This window comes from Centroberyx affinis, unplaced genomic scaffold (assembly GCF_046629955.1).
Source record: "Centroberyx affinis isolate AG114_WGS23_722 - 3 ecotype Tasmania unplaced genomic scaffold, CSIRO-AGI_Caff_v1 ptg003911l_1, whole genome shotgun sequence".
Classification (NCBI taxonomy): domain Eukaryota; kingdom Metazoa; phylum Chordata; class Actinopteri; order Beryciformes; family Berycidae; genus Centroberyx; species Centroberyx affinis.
In genome coordinates this window covers 35,001-52,500 of record NW_027281745.1, presented here as the reverse complement: position 1 = coordinate 52,500, position 17,500 = coordinate 35,001, and the positions used below count along the sequence as shown (strand labels likewise).

The 17,500-nt window shown below is 40.2% G+C and overlaps 1 protein-coding gene across 1 annotated transcript in view; it reads left to right on the top strand.

Annotated features, from left to right (window-relative positions):
• musk (muscle, skeletal, receptor tyrosine kinase) overlaps positions 1–17,500 on the top strand; it is a 59,576-nt gene that overhangs the window by 32,664 nt on the left and 9,412 nt on the right. Inside the window, exons 9-15 of the mRNA XM_071541611.1 lie at positions 577–840; positions 1,467–1,660; positions 3,157–3,180; positions 3,363–3,451; positions 13,463–13,625; positions 14,474–14,660; positions 15,361–15,552. Coding sequence (XP_071397712.1) covers positions 577–840; positions 1,467–1,660; positions 3,157–3,180; positions 3,363–3,451; positions 13,463–13,625; positions 14,474–14,660; positions 15,361–15,552 — 1,113 coding nt within the window. The remainder of the gene's footprint in view (positions 1–576; positions 841–1,466; positions 1,661–3,156; positions 3,181–3,362; positions 3,452–13,462; positions 13,626–14,473; positions 14,661–15,360; positions 15,553–17,500) is intronic.

Sequence of the window (17,500 nt, the reverse complement as noted above, 5' to 3'; positions counted from 1 at the left end):
TTTAACATTAGTAGTTTTACTTTTACATCGTTTGACAAATTGTGAAGCCATTCACAGTGAACAATCAGTCAGCAAAGAAGAGAAGATCTGGCTAATCTGGCTTTCCTTTGTGCACTTTATTGTGTAATTTCTAATTTTTCCAATTAGAAGAATCTAGTTTGAACCCTGATTCCTTTTAGAACCACATGGAAAAGTTCACAGCTAACAACGTTACTAAGTAACTTTTACTCTGAGGACATTTTAAGGACATTTTAAGCTACTTTTAAGCTACATTTTGAGCTGCTTTTTACTTTTATTTCAGTAGTAGTTTTACTTCTACTTCTTTTAGTAAAATATCAGCAAAGTAACAATACTTCTACCCGATTAGGATGTATTAGTACTCTTTCCACCCCTGATTTGAACCCCTTTGAACAATTGGTCAAGTGTTCAAATGTAATAATTGTGTGTGTGTGTGTGTATGTGTGTGTTTGTATGTGTGTGTGTGTGTGTGTGTGTGTGTGTGTGTGTGTGTGTGTGCGTGCGTTTGTGTGTGTGTGTGTGTGTGTGTGTGTGTGCGTCCCTCTCTCTGTCCCACAGACTCTATAAGGGCAGTGCAGGATACTGCAGCGCGTACCGTGGAGACGTGTGCCGCACCATCCTGCGAGACGATTCGCTGGTTTTCTTTAACTCCTCCCTCTCGGACCCCGAGGACATGCAGGAGTTCCTGGTCCAGAGCTGGTGGGCGGAGCTCGACGGACTGAGCATGCTCTGTAGCCCCGCAGCCCGCTCACTGCTCTGCCACCTCGCCTTCCCTGACTGCAACCCCTCGGGGTTAGGACCTGCACCCAAACCTGTCTGCAGGTAGTATTTCTCTACTAAGCTAGAACTGAGTCAAACACAAAAGAATAGAATAGAATAGAATAGAATAGAATAGAATAGAACTGAATCAAATAGAATAGAAGAGAGCCTCCTATTCTCACTGACTGTAAACCTTCATGATTCACCTCACTCCTACATTTATCTATCTATTTTATATCTTTTATGTATCTCAGTTAGACAGAAAAGTTAGAAAAATAAAAAAGATAGGAAAAAAGATCGGAAAAAAGATAGAAAAATAGACAGACAGTATACGTAAACAAAACTAGAATCATCTCAGACCTTGACTTTAATCCAATCCTGTTTGTGGATAGTCCCTATAAGTTGATCAATGGTTAATCAATACATGTCTCCTCTGTTCTCACTTTGTTGTTGCTGGATGGATGGATGAATGAGTAAATGAATGAATGAAATACTATGTTTATAAATTAATGAGTGAATTAACGAGTTAATACATTTTACATATGTCACAAAATAAAGAGTGAATAAATGAGCAAATGAATGAATGAGTGAATAAATAAACAAACAAATGAATGAATGAATGAATGAGGAAACAAAAGAAGGAGCAGACAAATGAATGGATGGCTGATCATCACCTCTGTATGAACCAGAGAGCACTGTCTGGCAGTGAAGGAGCTGTACTGCCATAAGGAGTGGCTGGTCCTGGAGGGCAGCAGCTCCTCTCAGCCCGGGATCTACAGCTCCGGAGCCGGGGCTCGAACCCCCGGCCTGCTGCTGCCCAACTGCCAGGCCCTACCGAGCCTCCGCACCGACCCAGACGCCTGCACACATGTTCCCTTCATAGGTAAGATGTCCCATGACTGAGGCAGCCTGGAGGTGGAGTGGAACAGTTCAACACAGCTTCACAGAGTTTTGTGAAATGAGCACGAAATCTGAAATGCAGATTAGGTGTCGTGGATGTAAATAAAGAATACGTTCCTCCACCATGAAGGGATTATGTGATAATAGCATGGACACACCATTTTCTCCTGTTTGTCACATGAAAAGGCTAGCTAAAGGCTATAGGAAAGTTTACCAATTTTGGTTAAAGTCGAGATTAAATGAAAAATGCATTTTTAACCCTTTTAGATCACATCCCCGGTCATATTGTGCACCTATTAGCAATATATGCCAAAACAAATACAAAAAATCAATTTCTTTGTATTCTTATATCAAAATCCAATCATGTTTTCTTCCTGTAAAACAAAATATGCCATGTGCTTACGTAAGCATGAACCAACCAATTTCAACCAATAATATCATGACATCCACCCATCAATCATTCTTCAACCTGGTGTGTGTGGAGCCAACAGTCCTCTGTAGCTCCGTTTCTCTCTGTAGCTCTGTATCGCTAAACTCTAAGCCCCGCCCACTGTTTAGCGGTCCAATCAAATGCGAAGGATTTGATTTAAATCCCTCTTGTAACTGTACACCGCTCAAATATTCTGTTTCACTGGGAAATACGTCACAGTACAGAAGCTAAAGACGCTCTAACTTCCGTTTCAGTGGGACTTTAAGGTTCAGATTAGTGTTGGGTTCCGTTACCCAGTTCAGATCAGTTCAGTTCAATTCAGATTCGATAAGCAGATTGATTAAGTTGGTTAATCGGATTAAGTTGAGGCAAGTAACACATCTTCGGTCAAGGCCAGGGTCATGGTTAAATTTTTAGCTTTGAAAGAGACTCACAAAAAAATGAACTAATCAAGATCATAGGGACTAACTTTATCTTTTATTATAAACATGTTTTCCCCGCTATAAGAATCTACTAGTTCTGTTTCTAACAGAAAAATCAGGAGTGCAGCAGCGTGTAAATCATGAAAGCGGTTTGGAAGAAGCCAACAGAACATATTTAACTAATAGAAAAGCAGGAGTTCGCTAGGAGCTGTTACTGCTGTGTTGAAGGCCAAGATAAAGCCTGCTATAGGTCACTGGATACTGATGAGGTCATTGGGAGGGTGTGACTAGTCCCAGCCAAAATCCACAGCTGCAGGAGGCGTGTGTGTGTGTGTGTGTGTGAGTGTGTGTGTGTGTGTGTGTGTGTGTGTGTGTGTGGCGTATGTCATGCATGCATATGGTTGTGCGTGTTTGCTCTGTAATTTAATCTCATCCGTATAAATTAGACTTCCTGAGTTGAGCTGTAGTGAATCAGCATAGTCCTTCAGCACCGTACATTCAACATTATAATGAAATGAGGTACAACAGCATTATTAATATTTTATATATTTTTGGTTACAATTACTTATATTGCAGTGCTTTGTTTAAACATTAAATGTTTTGAATTTTTATTTTTCTATATTTCAGACATCAAGAAAGATCAAGTTACAAGTAAGTACGAAAAGGTCGCTCTGTGTATGAGAGGGCATGGATTTTATTTTATAAAAACTGCACCATCTATCCAGTCCTCAATACATAAAATGTGACACAGTAATGAATACATTATTCATTTAGCAAATAATAATTATCAAATGTAATTATTCCATCTAATCCATTGTGTTTGGTATCAACAGCAACGTGTTACAATGACAGAGGCCGTTTCTACCAAGGCAGTTTAAATGTGACCCGGTCTGGGATACCATGCCAGCCATGGAGCCAGCAGGTACTGTGGGGTGTGTGTGTGTGTGTGTGTGAGAGAGAGAGAGTGTGTGTGAGAGAGTGAGTGAGAGAGAGAGAGAGAGAGAGAGAATATGATATTGTACACACACCATCTAACACCTGACAAGCCAGTAAACTTTTATCTGTGATGGATCTGTGTATCATAGAACACAGCAATCCTTGACTGACTAGATGAACTGAAGTCCATTCACTTTCTACAACCAGAGAAATGTTAAGGGTCCAACATTATTCAGTTTTCATAAAATTGTTTTCAATAATGCTATGGCCTAGAATAACAATAATCAAAACTAGGTACATTTGTGACTGTAAAAAAGGATACATTTTTGGCCTGGCCTGTAGGAACAAAATCATACATCACCCTGAAGTTTGATATGTTGCCATTGATTTAATGGTAAACCTTTTGAATACCTGGAGGTGTGGCACACACCAGAACAGCCCAGACCAGTAGGGACACCTAGTCGTGTTGAAAATGCTATAACTTTAGATTTAACCACTCAAATTAAAATTTTAGCAGTGTCTTCATTAATTGTCTCATCAAACATGTATATTAATAGAGGAACATCAGAATCCCTATAGTAGAGCCCCTTTAATGCTTCTGTTGACCATATTTGTCTAAATTCCACCTTTGTTGGTCGCTGTTCATCCCTCTCATTGCTGCAACACAGACTCTGCAATCACTTAGTTCAGATCCATGGCTAAACAGGGGCCAGCTGCATAAAGATAGACCTGTGACATTAAGTCAAACTTGCTATAGACATTTATAATTTATATTTACCTGTTCCTACTACTTCTTGGTTGTTGTAGATCTCTAACGGGTTGTTTCTGTCTCTAAAGACTCGCTCTCTTCTTCAGACTCTTCCCAAAAACCAAAGATTTGGCATCTTGTATGTAACAGCTACAGTATTTAAACGTCCCACTCTGACAGTTAGGCCGACTCAAAACAAAAAAACTAAATTCTTAACTCAAGATTAGCCAGGGGGCGAAGGTAGCTAACAATCCTACCTCAAAATAAGGCAGTTGTAATATTTAAGTAACAGACAGTCTTAATTAGACTATTCCAACCTGAGAATCTAAGACCAATCGAAGGCTGTCTAAGCCTTCGATTGGTCTATAGTCTTAAACTAGCTTTATGCAACTGGCCCCAGAAGGGTGTATTCTAGCTGTGAGTTGGCAACTAACGGGTGGCTGGCATTACATCAGTGGTGGCCACCAGCGCTGCCATTGAGCAACACGCTCGACCCCAAACTGTTCCAGGGAAGCTGCACTGAGGCTGATTGTACTGTTCCCACTCTGCAGAAACACACATGGCCTCTGCCGGGGAAAAAACCTCACATCTCCAAAACAGCAACTTTCCAGGAACTAAGAAACAGAGCTTTGTTTTCGGATTGACCACCATGTGTTTTTGAGTTAATTCAATCAGGTTTGAAAGAGTTTCATAAGCACAACACAACCCATAGAGGGGCATGTGAAGTTAAAGAGATGTTGAGCTTTGGTAGTATCTTGGGTTGTGTCTCTTCCTCCATGATAAAACCCCAAAATCAGTGATTCTGTGATCTGTTGCTCCGGTAGAGGAGATTGGAGAATTATGTTTTTTTCTCGCCATTCACTGCCATTATATGGAGGAACAGTCTGAAAATCACACTTCTAGCACATAAACAAATGCAAACAAAGCAGATTCTGACAATATATAAACAAAATAGTCATACTGCCGAGTTGTTTTTCAGTGAATCACTTTCTTTATGTTTATGAAATCTTTCAGTTTGAACAAGTGTAACACTGAAATCCGAGGAAACTTTATTTATTTATGGTGTACTTGATAGGGACATATACAATATACATAGACAAACTGAAAACAGCTATGTGACGCAAGTATCATAGTGTTTATAGCAGATGCTAATTTGCAACACCCGTCCCTAGAAGGGCTTTTGTGAAAATAAGAGATTAAAACAGTGAGGTAAAAAGAAGGTAAACCGAGTACAGCAAGATACAACAGAGCACTAGGTTAAAAAAAAAAAAAAAAGGAAAAAAAATAAATAAACTGAGTACAACAAGATACCATAAAACACACATTTAGTAGTAACATAACTACAGAAAACTAGACATGAGTACAAGTGTGTTGCTGAATTAACCAGGATTTGGTAACGTAGCAGATTTCAAGTGATCAGGTAGCGAGTTCCAGTACCAACTTACGCCGATGGAAAGAAGAAAATAGAACGATTATCAATAATTGTAGATAGGAGAAAAAAAGTGGGAAGCACTGGAGCAACCGGTAACAGATAATCGTCAATTTTGGGATTATATCACATTCAGGATGCTGCACAACCCAAGACACTACCTTTAAAACATGAACATCACCAAATTGGAGTTCGATGTCTGTCTATTTAGGAAGGAAATGCTGGAAAAGACAAATTCCAGCTACCATGTGTCTATATTTCATGAGCATCATGTCATAGCTTTTCTCAGGAGAGTTGAACCAAGATGGCCGCCAACAGCTCAGTAGTCTTGTTTTCTCATCTTTTAGCCGGTGGTGAAAGGAGGGAGGCTGCATGGGATTTGTTTCAGTTTGTGTGTGGAGGTCCAGCTATCAAACGTTTCTGTCCTGTTACAGATTAGCCCCCCAAAATACCCCCCCCCCCCCTCTCTCACACACACACACACACACACACACACACACACACACTTTTACCCAAAGCACCTTCCAGTACCATGAGTGTGTTTTGAACGAAGATTAATTAATAAAGGGAATAAAAAAAAAAAAAAACACATGCACACACCTCTAATTTCACCAAAACCTCCCAGCCCTCTGGTTACACACACACACACACACACGCACACACACACACACACACACACTCACACACACTGCACAGAAGAGCAGCAAGAGTTCAACCTAACAGACCCTCTCACTGAGCAAAGCCGTAAAAACATAAAGGGGCTTTTGGGCCACAGGGAGTGTGTGTGTGTGTGTGTGTTACATGTGCGTGTGTGTGTGTGTGTGTGTGTGCGTGTGTGTGTGTGTGTGTGTGTGCCAGGTCAGCAGAGAGGGAGGGGCTCATCGTGTCACATCCTGCCTCTGGAAGCAATTAGTCTTCACACGCATATGCTGCACAGACTCAATCACCAATACACACGCACACACACACACACACACACACACGTGAAAGTTGGAGAACATTTGCTCTCTAATGTGATTCACAAATATTAGTACATTCTTTCTCTCTCTCTTTCTCTCTCTTTTCTCTCCACATGATGTTGGCTTCACATTCAGTTCACAAATAAATGGTTTTTCCTCACTCACACACACGGAAAACCACAAAAAATGCTGCACAAAAATATATACAAACGTACAGCAAACACAGTCTCATGCACACACACACACACACACACACACACGCAACCCATTGGTTTCCCATAACGAGAGGATCATTATCAGCTTAATGGCTTTCTGTGTTTCCTTCAACAAACATCATCTCCAATCTGAAAACACATGACATGATTTACTGTCTCTTTCCTACTGGTGGACATTGACCAGAGATGTGTGTGTGTGTGTGTGTGTGTGTGTGTGTGTGTGTCTTTGTGTGTGTATGAGTATTTGTCAGGATCACACTAAGACAAAAGGCGGTCAAGGCCAAGATCAAGACAAAAATGAATCCAGTCTTTTAGAAATTAGAATAATGCACAAATATTTAACAATTAATATATGATAAATATGAGTAAAATGGCATTTTCAGAATGTCTGAATATCTGTCCATAGTCTTCCACTGGACCAATGCAATTTTAAAGTAAATTGAAAATAACGAAAAGCAACATAGGAACTTAAAGGGTAACTTCAGTATTTTTCAACCTGGACCCTATTTTCTAACTAATGGGGACAACAATTTTTGAAACTGGTCCAGTATTGAGCGAGATCGCTTCAGCCGGCAGCCGCGAAACGGGCTGCAATGTAATCCGACGGGGCAAATGCACACCGTCAGTGTATGTCCAAAGTGCTTGTTTTGTTTTTGCTGACAGGCTCAGATTGTTATCATAAGTGTCTGACAATATTATGGAAAGGACCCTACAGAGAAATTAAACCTTTTTCTTTACCTTTTGCTTGATCCGGTCTGTGTGTAACCAAGTCTCGCTCAAAGGTAGTCTATGAAAGCTGCGCAAAGTGTTGCGCAACATTTTGTTGGCACAATGCACAAACACAAAATGCACAAACACGAACCATTGTTTTTTTTTATCTTTTAGATAACACTAAGCTACGATTTCTGTACTCTCAACACAACAAACTTCTCCCGGCACTCCTCTCTCCAACTCTCACTCACGTTTCCACAGTTAACTTCCTGCAACAACTCAAGTCTCGCGAGACTTGGTTGCACACAGACCGGATCAAGCGGAAGGTAAAGAAAAACGTTTAATTTCTCTGTAGGGTCCTTTCCATAATATTGTCAGACACTTATAATAACAATCTGAGCCTGTCAGTGGCAAAAACAAAACTAGCACTTTTAGTGGACGTACATTGACGGTTCAGTTTGCCCCGTCGGATTACATTGGAGCACATTGCAAATTGTTGTCCTCATTAGTCACTTAGATACAAAAAGATGGGAAAATAGGGTCCAGGTTGAAAAATAGCGAAGTTACCCTTTAATACCCAAGATCATGGTGCATTCAATGAAAAATAACTTCTTCACCTTTTTAGCTCATTCTAACTCTTATGCCATACAATTATTGGACAATTTATGCCAGAAAAATGACCAAAGAAATAATTGTATTGTATTTTATGTCAAAATCTCATTTACTTTTAATTCCTGGAAAATGGAAAATCTTTAGTGGTGACATCATCATGTACCAGGAGGCGACATAAGACTTCCAACCTATAAAACACAGATTTTTGAACAGTCCCGCCTCTCCGCTCCTCCCATCCCAATAGACCTGCCTTTCTCTCCCTAACTGATCTCCCATTGGTTCACATTATTAAGTGATCCCTCCCTGCGTTATGTCCTGCCCCAACATCCTGTTTCAACAGGAAATGCATCACAGAAAGGAAGCAAGATGCTCTCAAAATGCCGTTTGATTGTCACTTTTAAAATTCAACGTTTTTCAGCTCTTTCAAACACGTTAAAAAGAAAAAAAAAATCCTTCCATTCCTCCTGTTCAGCTGCATGGGGCGAACTGATCCCTCGACTCACTACAAAAGATTAATTCAAATTGTCAGACTCACATGTCACCAACTCCAGTAACAGTTTCCAGGTGGCAGCAGATTTTTTTTTATGAAAACCAGGATTTAAAAAGCGTTGACTCAAAGTTACTGAGAAGAAATAATGACATCAGGTGGTGAGAATGTGGAGAATGTGAAACAGAAAACCCAGCCTGGTCAGAATCATTCTCATTATAGAAAAGTCATTTAACAAATATCCCCCTCAAATGATACATCTTCATTTAAAATGGGCTTTAGAGTGTAAGTGTGTGTCTGTGTGTAAGTGTGTGTGTCTGCCTCTGTGTGTTCGGGGGCATGTGTGTTTATTTTCATCCATGACTTCATGATGTGACATAATCCATGTGATGTGAGAAAGAAAGTGAGAAAAAGAGAAGGTGGAAATAGAGAAATACTGTATATGCGTGTGAATTAATGACTTAGTGTTTATGCATTTGTGAGTGTGTGTGTGTGTGTGTGTGTGTGTGCACGCACCTCTAGTCTACATTAGGCTTTAGCTGTCAACACGCAAACATAGCAGAAACCTTTATACATTTTTTTAAGGTGTTACTGTCTTAAAAATGAATCCTCAATTTCTCAGTTTAGAATCTGTTTCTAATCTGTTCCCCTTAATCTACGACTCCAATTCAAGATTGATTTGATTGATTGATTTGATGATTGAGTGGATTTAACAAGTGAAATGAATTACTGATCATAGCTTTCACCCAGATCCACCTGGTCAGTCAGTCAGTGTGAGAGCAGCTGTTCCTAATATTTTTTGCAGTAGGTTTCATAAAATCCAAGTCCAAAGTCTTTCCGCTTCAGTGCATCTTAGAGCCGATGTTAACCAAACGTTTTTATAGCGAATATAAAATATTCTGTGCATATGAGTCCTGTAGGAAATGAACACAAAACCCTAATGTTCCACACACCGTACATTTACCCCTGCAGAGCCACTGAGGAGTGCTGGGAAATCCCATTTAGTCGTGTTCAGCACACATGCTGCACTGAGTCACAGAGGAGCATACTGAAACCAAAGTCATGTTCTACAGCGCACTAATAACCAATTAAACATATTTATATGCATGAGATAGTCTGAATGTACTTTAACGAATGTGTCACAAAGCAGGTGTCTAACCAAAATCTATTGTGAATTTTAAATTTGGCACTGTAGAGACTCTTTGGTAAACTAAAGGTCAGGAGGCGTTGGTTGTCGATTTCTGACGATGACTGCAACTGTAAAATAAGCTGAAAATCCTGGATTGCAAATGTTTCAGGCAATAATCAATGCAAGGATCAATGCCACATGTGCTGAGAAAAAAAATCCCTGCATCCTTAGAATAATCACATATGCAGAGATGGGAAGTAATTAAGTAAAAATACTAGGTACTTTACTACCTACGTACTAGGTAACTAAGTACTTTACTCTTTCACTGAAGACTTTTTACTTTTCCTCACTGCATTTCAAAAGAAAAGTCTATACTTTCTTCTCACTACATTTTCAAAACAGACTCGTTACTCTGGGGAATATGATGGTGAAGTGGCACATAAGGTGGTGGGAGCATTTATCCTGACTGTGTACATTTTCACTATGGGTATAAGCCCAAACTGCATGGGAAATAATGAGAAACAGCACCGCACTCCTCCCAGGGAGTTATGGGGTCTTTTTTTTGTTAAACACATCAACGTTTTCATCACGACTTCACATACCAGCTATGAGTCATTTAATACCACATGTATTGACTTCACATCATATGTATGTATAAGAGCAGTACACACACACACACGCACACACACACACACCTTCTAGCCCCCAGTTTTTTCCCTCCACCTCCATCAGTGTTTGCTGATGTTGCTTGTTCCCTATTCTTCCTGCTATTCGTCTGCTAATGTTAGCTGTATGTTTAGTCATAAAAACATCAATTTGCATAAACACATGCAAAACCCTTTGTGTTGGAGTACAATAGGTTGTATTTTACTTACATCTTGTAACAACTGATAATGTAGTAGCTGCCAGATAATGTTATAACTTGTCGAAATGTAATGAAATGTTTCCTGTAAATGGGTCGAAAATGTAATAAAACCTGTTAATATGATAAATTACATCACTTTATTACATTAACCGGCGATTATTACTTCAAAAATTACATCATGTCACACCACTTATTAGGCAATAAAAGCAGGTTAATATAATATGCTGATGTTATTACATTATCCAGCAATTCAGGGACGTTTTATTACTTTTTGTCAAGTTATTACTTTATCAGTTGCTACACATCTCAAAAGAGAAGCAGATGAATTTTGATCTGCTGAGTCGTCTGTGGCTTTTGACCAGTGCAAAATCAGTGCTTTTAATCTAAAAAGTAGTTTTTGTGATATTATGTGATGACTGTAGCTCTGTTTTAGTCAGGAAAATGCCAGATGTTGACAGTTTCCATCATTAAAACTATGCCATGAATGGCTGTGAAACATCAACTCAGCTGGAGGTTATATGCTGGGGAAAAAAATATAAAATCTCTGGGTATCCTGCAGGCTCAGGACACCAGGCAGATACAGTGAACTGATGATGTAGTGAGCTAAATCAGACTCCCAGTGCAGCCATGCTTAGGTCTCTGTGCAAATATATTCCCCCCGATAAAACCTATGGTATGATATGGGAAGCCTTGATATTCATCCAATATAATCAATACCTTCTGTTTCATGAAGAAGAATGTTTTTCCCAAGCTTTTTATATGGAACAACACTGTATATTATAAACCTGCTATAGGTTTGAACCCACAATGTTGGGATTCCTGCATCCTCTCATCAACCCTCTAATCTGCTAAAGGACACTGAATCTTAGGTTGCATATGGTCATACACACACACACACACACACACACACACACACATACACACACACTTTTACCCAAAGCACCTTCCAGTACCATGAGTGTGTTTTGAACATGTCCGGCCCCAGTGGGAACTCAACCCTTACCTTGAACTTACGAGCGGCTTGCTCTACACATTCAGCTCTACTGTTGGAGCGTTTGTGCTGAACCAAACCTCCTCAGCACATAACTTCATGTCTCTTGGGATAGTTTGGACCATTGCTCTTTTGATGACTAAAACTCATGAGACATGAAGATACCAGATGTTTGATATTTGAGTTGGCAGTCAGGGGTTCAGGCATCAAACATGGGATGTTTAATGTCCCACACTATAGAACATTTTACAGCCTCTGGTTGTTACAATTCACCCTTACCATAGACCATTGACAGAGTCTCCAAAAAAAATTATTTTAAATTAATTTGCAAGACCATCTCAGTTCAAGGTTGTTGTTTTTTTTATGGGAAAGTCAGAAACTTCCTGCAAAGGTGAAACTTTCTCTGTCCAAAACTGCAAAAAAAAGAAAATGAACCAAAAAATTATAATAAAACTGCATGGCCATCTACCTTTCACCAATTCCAATTTTATGATAATCTTCACATGCTCTTACGGTGTTTGGATACATAATTGCATGACGTCGCTGTCAGGTAAAAACCCAAAATGTCCAAAATGTTAACTTGAAAAAGTAAAAAAAAAAATAGCTTGATCACAATGCATTTTAGACTTTATACCGTGGATTTTCTTTTGGTTTCATAAGGGGTCGGAGAATCTTCTCTTCCCTCAGAGGAGATGTACGTAAGTAAAGTTTATTTCTAGAGCACATTTAAACACAGCTTGAGCTGACCAAAGTGCTGTACAAAAGAACATTAAAATACAAAGTAAAACACAAGGAGAAACATACCAACGACAACAATAAGCAACAACAAGGGACAAAATACAGAGTTATAGACATGACAACAGATTAAAAGATTAGTGGGCCAAAAAGGCCAGAGAATAAAAATGTGTCTTCAGCCTAGATTTAAAAACAGAGATGTAGAGAGATGTAACCCTTCAACTGCAATGAAAACATGAAAATCACCAAAATTGGAGTTGCATGGTTTTTCACAGGAAAACACACACACACACACACACACACACACACACATACCTGAATATGGCATGAACCTCTTGCTAGAGCTCCATACTAGTGATGGAATTATACTATTATACATTAATTATACATTGATCCACTAGGAAAACTCTCTCTTTGCTCCATAGCAGAGGGCCAGCAACAGAATAATGGGGTTCGGTGTCTTGCTCACAGGGGTTTGAATCTGGCCGCTCCAGCTGAAACATGGTGTCTGTTCTCACTTCACCGCCCTGCTGCCCCGCTCTTTGTAATCTGTGTATGGAACTATGGAACGAAGTGTGAAGATACACTTCATGAAGCATATAGGAGGCTTTGATAGGCTTCCAAAATCATCACCTCCCTTCATCTCCCTCTCCCTTGGGTGGCAGGAAGGCCTAGTGGGTAGTGAGCAGTGTTGGGGTAATGAGTACTCAGATGATTTTTTTTTTTTTTTGTGGTAGTGAATAACTTACACATTATTTTTGCAAGTTATGTAAACAGTTATTAGTTACTTTCTCAAACTTGCAGTGCTTTTATTTTCCTTTCAAATTGTTACATTTTAGTTTTACAGCACTTTGTTACTTTGTTGAGGAAAGTGCTGTACAGATCAAAGTCTTCTTCTCCCCGTTCTTCTTCTTCTTCTTCTTCTTCTTCTTCTTCTCCCCGTTCTTCTTCTTCTTCTTCTTCTTCTTCTTCTTCCCCTTCTTCTTCTTCCCCTTCTTCTTCTTCTTCTTCTTCTTCTTCCCCTTCTTCTCCTTCTTCTTCTTCTTACCATTCTTCTTCTTCTTCTTCTTCATGTTTTTCTTATTATTATTGTTGCTGCTCTGTCTTGTCCCATAGGTTCCCCACCAGCACCGCCTGTCTGTGGACGTGGTTCCAGAGCTGAAGAACTCGGAGAACCACTGTAGGAACCCAGGAGGAACCAGCGACAAGCCCTGGTGTTACACCTCAAACCCCAACATACGCTGGGAGTACTGCTCTGTGCCCCAGTGTGGGGAGACAGGTATCTTCCTTTCCTTACTCCCTTCGATTCCTTGCTTCCTTGTTCACCTGTTCCTCGCTCCCGACTTCCCCTGACTCCCTTACTCTCACCAGCGGAGGAAACTTTTTGTCCTCTGGTCGCTGTGGCTGCCTGGTACATTTCAAAATTAACCTGCAACTGTCACTATTTTACCAGCCAGATAGATGTTTAGAGTAGACCTTGCACAATAATTTGTTGCCTGCCAATGTGGCTGGTGTAGTAGACTAACTGATACTGAAATATCAGTCTACATTTCCTATTGGGGTGCAATATTTACCATATTTTTTCCATTATACCAATAAATTCTGACCAAAATCTCATGTCAATTGCTTCACTATAGAGCTACTTATGTCTTGCTTGCCAATGGATACTCCAACAAAAACAGCTCCAAAAGTGCCTAAAACATATATATATATATTTTTTTTTCCCCATACTGCTCACTCATACAGTTTTGATACTACCTTGGCCATTATTTACTCTTTGCTGGCCAGCTGCATCTGCCGCTGTGTAAATGAATATAAAATATACAGATAAACTGAACATTACATAGCCTTTACAGAGTGAGCGCCAATATGTTGACAGAGATGTTGATGCTTTTAGGGTCAATTTTTTGACCAGTAGCCACTGGCCTATTTGTTTGGTTTGACGGAAAATGAATGAAAAATAGGGTTAAAGTTAGTTAAAGTTGTGCTTTAACTTTTGATTCTCCTGACTGGAGACTCACTGTCTTCAGTAGTAGATATTCAATGCCCAGCATCTTTCTAGATTACAGTTGATAGTAGCACACTCCCAGCACCTTGATCTTAGCTTTGTCTCTGTGTGTCTTTCAGTCGTGCAGCCAGAGTCGTCGTTCCCCCGTCAGACTCCCCGCCTCCCTCCCGTGGCGGCGGTGGTGTCTCCGGCCTACTCCATGTCCGTCATCATCATCCTCCTCACTGCGGTCGCCACTGCAGGCTTCCTCACCATCATCATCCTCGCCTGCCGGCGACAGAGGAAGCAGTGGAGGAGCAGGAAGAGGTCTATCTATCTATCTATCTATCTATCTATCTATCTATCTATCTATCTATCTATCTATTTATCTATCTATCTATCTATCTATCTATCTATCTATCATTTCTTCTTGGCCCTCTCTTTCACTTCCACTGACATGCAACCACTCTATCTTGCACTACTAGCACAGGAATAGTATTTGGTGGGGAAATAATGTAATTAATGAATTACCCTCTAAACCTTGGGATAACATGGGATAACAAAATTAACTGAAATTGCCCCAGATACAATGGTATAAGGTGAAGATTTTACAATGTCGCTTTCTTATTTACCAAAGCAAACACTGAAGTTTGCACTGAAAATACATTCAAAACCTTCCTCTGTAGATTCCACTACTGCCTCCATTTTTCATGACAAGAGGAAGATAAAAATCCTGAATGTAGCAGAAGAGGGAGAAAAAAATTGCATGCCCAAAACAAATTACAGCTGAAATTATTGAGAGTTTGGTTCGCATAGGTGGTTAGTATTATCAGAGGACCTCTGTGTTTACCAAAATGGGGTAGGGAATTTGCACTGGAACTTTTTACTTTACAATTTACAGACATGGCAGATTTGTACACGATCTCCACAATTATTACAAATCACTTCACATCCCCGGGTGATATCAGTCCTGTGTGAATCAGGCTTATCTCTCCCCCTTCCTCTCACTCCTCCTTTCTCCCCCCAGAGCGATGGAGACCCCGACACTGACTGCTCTTCCTTCGGAGCTCCTGCTGGATCGACTTCACCCCAACCCCATGTACCAGCGGGTCCCGCTGCTGCTCAACTCGAAGCTGCTGGCCCTGGAGTATCCCCGAAATAACATCCAATACGTCAGAGACATCGGAGAGGGAGCGTTCGGGCGGGTTTTCCAAGCCAGGTGAGAGGGAGGGATGAAAGAAAGGGAGAGAGAACGATATAAGACAAATGGAGGCAGTTGTACAAACATTTTTTTGGAGGCAGAGCTGCTCTGGAGGTAGAAATAATGTTTTTCTGGCTACGTAACATTAGACTGGAGCACAGTGAAAAAGAAAAGAGGTAAGAGAGAAGGAAGCTAATGAGCCTAGAACTCCGCTACTAACTGAAAAACAATGCAAAAAAATACAGTCTAGGTTAGCTAGTTAGCCTAGCTGACATTTCAAGTTAAACTAGCCATACTAGCCTACAGTTTATATAAGTCAAGTCAAGTTTAATTAATCTATAGCCCAATATTGCACAGCAAGCCTCAAAGGGCTTCACAAAACAAAAGGTAAAAGCAGTTGTCATGCAGACTGTTAAGTACAAACAAATACAATAAAATGCACACTCAGTAGGAAATTGTTAACAATAAAATGTAATTAAAACTGCAATAAAAAGTAGAATGAATAAATACAAAAGACATCAGTGCCATCAGTGGGTTGTTGTCACATGACCAACTAGACTTTTAGACAGGTACGTTTTAAGCCTGCTTTCAAAAGATTCTACTTTTTTAAAAGATTGAAAAGATATGTATGCTGAGCTTCCAAGACCATGAATGACATTATCATGAATGAATGAAATAAGTCATTGCCATTTTTATTTTTAATTTATATTTTGGCCAGAGTTCCCTCCAGTTATAGTTATATACGCAAGTTATATATATGTAACTTGTGCTTTAAAAAACTGTGGTTCTTTGGCTCCGCCCACAGAGGTTTTCCTCAACCAATGAGATTCTCTCATTTCTGCCTTGAGAATTGTTTGTAAAGCTAAAACTCCAATCTGCAAGACAATATGCAGAATAGTAGAGGCTGGAGAGAAGGAGAGGGAAGAGAGGAAGTGTCTGGAAAATGGAAAAAATAGAATGACAAGGGTGGAGCTTATCCCCAACACAACATGAATCATACTGGATATGAGAAGCAGAGGAATGGAGTAGGAGAAGAGGGAATGAGGAAGAAAGCAGAGGCAGAGAGGGAAAACAGGGGAAAGAGGGAGGGAGAAGAGAAGGGATAGAGAGAAGAAATGAGAGAGAGAGAGCGAGAGAGAAGGAAAGGTTGAAAAGTTGATGAGCTTTCCCTCCCAAATTGGAGAGGGGTGGGAGGGAAAGGAGGGAGATTCACTTTCAATATTACGTTACTCAGACTAATATTTAATATCGCCCCGTCATTATCATAATCACAGCCAGGAGCTAAATAGCCACATGATGGTGCAGATATTTTTCAGAGAGAGGGAATGAGAGACAAAGAGAGAGAGAGAGAGAGAGAGAGAGAGAGAGAGAGAGAGAGAGAGAAACTCATCCTCATTGCCAAAGGATAGAGTAGCTAGTCGAGGCCACTGCTGCGTCATTCACAGAGTCACGAGGAGAGCTGCTGCAGGTGTCACATCGCTCCTCACCGCCCCGCTCACACCTCAGACTAATCCCTGTGATCAGACTGAATACCAGACCTGGCTCACACACACAGTAGCTACACGTGAAGATTTCATTTCCAAAACGCCATGAATCTATTTTAAAGGGTACTATGTGTTCCGGTCCAGTGCTGGCTTCTATCGTTCAGCGTTGCCATGACAACAACACTCCGCCCTCCGTAGAGCGAGACCATCATCAGCATGGTGGGCAGGTTGGACTGTTTCATAATCAACAACAAGGAACTTTCTGTCATGTTTTACCGAACTAACTTTTTTTTTTTTATTCGATGGGCGCTTGCTGTGAAGATCGAAGACAAGGAGTTGCTATTTTGTGTGTGAAGTAACTCCACTTCCCCCTTCCATTCAAGCTATTTGGAGGATTATATACATGCCGAATTTACCAGAACACCCTACAGATTAGTAATAAAGTCTCAAATAATATTTTCTGCTGTGTGTTTTTTGCCGAT